Genomic DNA, 5,943 nt, shown 5'->3' on the forward strand with positions numbered 1-5,943 from the left:
GTTTCCATACTTTACTAATAATTCTTCGCTCATTCTGTGTCCACACCATCCCAATACTATTTCATCAACCCTATCTCCCTTTTCATCTCGTTCCTCAATCTATCCGATCTTGTAACCCCTACCTTACTTCGGATATTTCATCTCGTACGCTCAAACTTAGTTTTTCTCATTACACTTTATTATTCCCCAAGTCACTTGCTTATCTATCTCCACTCGCCAGCCTTTCCTGTCGCATGCTAGCCCGAAGTATCGAAAGTAATCCACTTTCCCGTCTCGCCTCTAATACTACCAAATTGCTGCCACCCTCTCCTCCCCTTGTACATATCACCTTATTCTTACTCACATTTACCTTCAACTTTCTTCTCTCACACCTTCCCTAAGCGCCATCACTTAATATCACATCTGATCCTGCCATTAGCGCAGTGTCGTCAGCAAACTACTGGCTTATCTACTCTTCTCCATTCTCTTTAACCATCTCCAATCCCCTCTTATACATACTGAACAGCCCTATCCACATTTTGCACGTCTCAAAGTCTGCCCATCTTCCCCTTACCGCCGACTTTTCAATTGCAATCATTCCATCTGTACCTTTAACTTTCTCTCCATCCTTTCAAAATTGTCATTCCCCGATGTTACAGTTGCTCAACTGCACTTCCATTAACATCCAAGGAAAAGGTACAGCAGTTCCGTACCTTGCAGGTACCATCGGCAATGATAACCTGACGGGACATCTTTCCAGCTGATATAACATTAAGTTCTTTTATCAACACTAGCCAGACTATGGGAATCTTCTTGTACGAATCCCACAAAGTTATACGTATCACAGCAGATTCGTCCGTCTGGGAATTCCTGCCAACATTTTGAAATTTTCATACCAGCAGTCACTGCTGCATCGCCCTGTCTACATACCCTACTTCTACACAACTGAAACGATTCAAAACAAAATTTAACTTAACTGCGTGCAAGTTTGAATGCTCTGGTAACAACCATGGCATTACCACATTCAAACTGGAGTTTTGTATTGTTAGTGTTCACCATCAAGTAGATTTGCACAATAGGCCATTGCAATACAACTTTCCATTACTGCACCACTCAGTACAACTTGACTAGTTCAAATACCTACTTGTAATTATCAACTTTTGGGGAGTAAAGCTACTTTCAAAAAATATTTACATTAAACTTCACCTTAACTAGCACTAACAGCAATGCACATGAAACTTACATTAGGTGTAGGTCAAGAAAACCAACATGTATAAACTTAATATAATTTGAAAAAATAGACAAAAGAACAAGTGGAATTATTCACTCTGCAAATAAAACTAGTCTATTACAGAGCAGTTGCATCAACTGGGAATGAAGAGAACACAGGATAATTTAAGTCCTTTGGTTTTACACTACAGTTTAGCTGTAGTCTTGTTCGAGCTCACCCTCCTCGTCGAAGTCTTGATCATCATCAACTGATGCTTCCTGATATTGCTGGTATTCAGAAACCAAGTCATTCATGTTGGATTCTGCTTCTGTGAATTCCATTTCGTCCATACCCTCACCAGTATACCAATGCAAGAAAGCTTTCCTGCGGAACATGGCAGTGAACTGCTCACTCACCCGCTTGAACAATTCTTGGATGGCAGTAGAATTACCAATGAAGGTGGATGCCATCTTAAGGCCACGAGGTGGAATGTCACAGACAGCAGTCTTAACGTTGTTGGGGATCCATTCCACGAAGAAGGAAGAGTTCTTGTTTTGAATGTTGTACATTTGTTCATCAACTTCCTTCATTGACATGCGTCCTCTGAAGATGGCGGCAACAGTGAGATAGCGACCATGACGAGGATCGCATGCTGCCATCATGTTCTTGGCATCAAACATTTGCTGAGTAAGCTCTGGGACAGTCAGTGCACGATACTGCTGAGAACCACGTGCAGTAAGAGGTGCAAAGCCAGGCATGAAGAAGTGAAGACGAGGGAAGGGGACCATATTAACAGCAAGCTTTCTAAGATCAGCATTAAGCTGACCGGGGAACCGAAGACAGGTAGTAACACCAGACATAGTAAGAGATACGAGATGGTTTAAATCGCCGTAAGTGGGATTCTGAAGCTTAAGAGTTCTAAAGCAAATATCGTAAAGGGCTTCATTATCGATACAATAAGTTTCGTCTGTATTTTCGACTAATTGATGGATAGAGAGGGTTGCATTGTAGGGTTCTACAACTGTATCGGACACCTGTGGAAGTACAAGGTTACCATCAGTCTAATTCGTGTTTTTGGAACTCTGGTAGGTAATATGGGACTATTAACATTTATTCATAATATATTCAATGTGGCAAATCAATGTCTAACTTGCAACATCTAAGATACTTTCACCAAATTAAATTATCCAAGTGATCTACGTACCTTTGGAGAAGGAACAACGGAGAAGGTATTCATGATACGGTCTGGGAATTCCTCACGGATTTTTGATACCAACAGTGTACCCATGCCAGATCCAGTGCCACCACCCAGGGAGTGTGTAAGCTGGAAACCTTGCAGACAGTCGCACTTTTCAGCCTCTTTCCTCACTACATCAAGTACGGAATCTACCAATTCAGCACCTTCAGTGTAGTGTCCCTTGGCCCAGTTGTTACCAGCACCACTTTGACCTATGGATGGAAACAAAGATTTACAATAAATATATCCTATGTCAAATTGAAAAATACCACAGCATCAGTATAATTTAGTCCAGCACCACTTTGACCTATGGATGGAAACAGATTTACAATAAATATATCCTTTGTCAAATTGAAAAATACCACAGCATCAGTATAATTTAGTTAACTGAAATACATACCAAAGACAAAGCTGTCAGGTTTGAACAACTGTCCATGGGGGCCAGCCCTGACACTGTCCATAGTGCCAGGCTCCAGATCTACCAATATGGCACGGGGCACATATTTCCCCTGATTTCCCTCATTGTAGTAAACGTTAATTCGCTCCAACTGCAGGTCCATGAGTTCCTTCTCCACACCAGCTGTGTATTCTCCCGTTGGCTGGATGCCATGTTCATCACTGATGATCTCCCAGAACTGCAAACGAAAGCAAGAATTTTTCATTTCTGTTTGGCATCACTGCTGTATGAATGTGTGACACTTATCCTAGGAAGTGGGCAGTAAGCCCCTTTAGACACAATGTTCTGTACATGTTCACTTGACTGTTCATGAAGACAATGCATGTTGGTACACAACCACTGTCAATTGGCACTTTCAAAAAACCAATTACTTGCAGTTACACACATTGAAGGCCAAAAAGACAACTAAAATTTAGACCAACTCTGCACATGTTACCTAAAAAGTCAATTCATCTTTGCTAGTAAGTGCACATATAGCTTGGAGGGCAGAACTAAAAAAATGTGGACAATTAATGCTAACAGGCAATTCTTGCCTAATTGCAAAACTATACTTTCCACTTTTATCCACTAGATCCAACACTGCATTACCTTCTGTAGTCAATTACATTGGTACATGGTATCGAGACAGACTGAAGACAATTTACAGTTCTTTTGTGTTGGGTGGGTCAGGCAGTGGTCACAAAGCTAATGTGAACTATGTTAAGGTCAATCACCAATGTTTTTCATTCTTAGTCTTCCAATTATTAACCGATGTTGCACAGACTTAACTTGTTTAAAACCTTTGCACCACTTCGAAACATGCAGGCCATCACACTATCCTACAATGCACATCAAGATGACGTCTAAAATCTCATACAAGCAGGCATGGCTCCTTAAGAATTGGGAGTTATTCCAACGAGCAGTTTCTTAAAACTCCAAAATTCAACTTTTTCCATTGTCATACTAACAAATATACCTACTCCACACCCGATTACAGTACAGTACTAGTTTATAACCGACATTTGATGTCAAGACTTTAAAGTGACAATACAAAATACACTAAAATTCTTGTCTGAACTTAAGATATCTAAAATACAATATATTACAAATTATAAAATCCAGATGTTTCACGGAACATCGTGTGGTTCAATTTGTGTACAGCCTGTTGAACATTCGATTGTACTTGCAAAGAACCTATCTGCTACGAGTAACGAGAATAAAGTTCGGCTAAGACTGCACTCTCAAAACCGCTGACAAACCTACTTTCGGGTGTGGGTATTTCAACCCTGAACGACAAGTATGGGGGTTGCAAGAGCGGGTAATAGGTAGCTCGACACACCGGCTGCCCTAAGGCGCCTAAATTTCCCGACAGTATGTAAGTTTTCACAGTCACTTCGACTATTCTACACTAGTGAGCAACACAGTTTAGAAGTCCAGTTTTCGATTAGATAGACGCACATCACTCCCGTTCGAAACATGACATTTTGTCACATTACCTATGGCAAACTAGCACAATCTCCCTGCTCCCATTTCAACCATCTTGTCCAAATTAAACATTCTAGAAAGTACTTCACAATTTTTAAAGCAAATTACAAACTACTTTCTATTGCAACTCTAAGTAACCGGTCCGACTTACCGACACGGCAGTTTGAACCCCACCCCTCCACGTCCAGTCGCGCCTTCATTACACAAGTCTGATATGGCGACAGGCGATATATCACAAATCACGATATTATATATAAAAAATACTTTATAAAAAATACACAAAGTAAAAGAAATCCGAAACCATTCGGAGCACCGGCTGATATGAAGCTAACAAAGACGATTGCCCGCCATTACGTCAGTCACGAATTCAAACTGGGTGGTGTCGAGCCGGTACAATCACAAACCAAAGAAAATATATACACTATTCCGCCTTTTTCCCACTTATTGAAGATCGTAAAATATTCTTTACCTTGGTTCCAATCTGGTTGCCGCACTGGCCAGTCTGGAGGTGGACGATTTCTCTCATCTTCACTAGGTATGTGTTTTCCTGTCTCAATCCCGCTCGAGTCTGAGAGCTACCAGCTAGGGTAGGTCCCCAAGACCGTTACGATTCAGCCGAGAGCCCAACGTATCATACGCAGTTCTCACATACGATGAAAATATATTTTGTTAATAGTTTCATCAAACTATATTGATATATTTGGATTTTTAGTAGAATTTTGTGTAAGTGTATAATAAAAATTAATTATACCGTACTATTGAGTAATTATAAGCTTTAATTTGACTAAAGGGGGTGGAGCGCTGCGTTTGAACAGTACGTGGAAGGAGGCCCCGTAGGGGTTGGAGATCGTAGTCGCACAGCATCTTTCTTTTTAACTTTATTTCTTTTTTTAACACAGTAATGAAATTACATCATACTATGTGTCTACACACCTTTACTATTTTTGTTGACTGATATATTTTCCAATACCTATAGTTATATATTTCATCCGTCTGGGCAGTTTTTCAATAAGAATTTATTATTTTTGACAAAATGTAAGGTCACATGAAATCTGCAAAAATATTCTTTAGACGGCCACTTTCCCTCCTTCCCCAAATAAAGACACAAGATCGAGGATCATCTCCAAAATTGGAAAGTGGTTTAAACGACAGGTTCCATATGATTTGTTCTGGCATTTCCCGCCTTCATAGACGTCTTCGTACACGGCACGGTTGTGTGATGCCTTCTCGACGGTGTGTCTTTGCTTTATTACAATAATTCACTTTTCGCATGTGGACAACTTTTTACGTAATAGACTACAAATGTCAGTAGTGATGCTACGAAATCTGACTTGTGAATTTCAGGAGAAATAATAAGAAAGGTAAATTATAGGTACTACTAAATCTTACGTTGTCAGATAGGCAACATATACATAGAGTATGTTTTCTGTCGTGATTCTTCTCACCAATCTGAGTTTATGACTTAGCTTATGTTGACAGATGCCTGCCTGTTGAACAAATATCTCTACAGTAATTACTGGGATAGCACCATTCAACCACGAGTTTTCGACCAAGTAAGCATTTATGCAACATCTACTAATTTCTTATTTACCTTTT

At 40.1% G+C, this 5,943-nt stretch overlaps 1 protein-coding gene across 1 annotated transcript; it reads right to left on the reverse strand.

Moving 5' to 3' along the window:
• Nucleotides 1–1,251: 1,251 nt before the first annotated feature.
• Nucleotides 1,252–4,974, reverse strand: LOC143032454 (tubulin beta-1 chain). Its single transcript, XM_076197265.1, has 4 exons — nucleotides 4,817–4,974; nucleotides 2,827–3,061; nucleotides 2,394–2,638; nucleotides 1,252–2,223 (listed from the first exon to the last, which is right to left on the reverse strand). Exons 1-4 carry the CDS (start codon nucleotides 4,871–4,873, stop codon nucleotides 1,402–1,404), a joined length of 1,359 nt encoding a protein of 452 aa, XP_076053380.1. The 5' UTR covers nucleotides 4,874–4,974; the 3' UTR covers nucleotides 1,252–1,401.
• Between the last annotated feature and the right edge of the window lie 969 nt (nucleotides 4,975–5,943).

This window comes from Oratosquilla oratoria, chromosome 1, assembly GCF_046742065.1.
Source record: "Oratosquilla oratoria isolate Oo_2021 chromosome 1, ASM4674206v1, whole genome shotgun sequence".
In the NCBI taxonomy this organism is placed as follows: Eukaryota; Metazoa; Arthropoda; class Malacostraca; order Stomatopoda; family Squillidae; genus Oratosquilla; species Oratosquilla oratoria.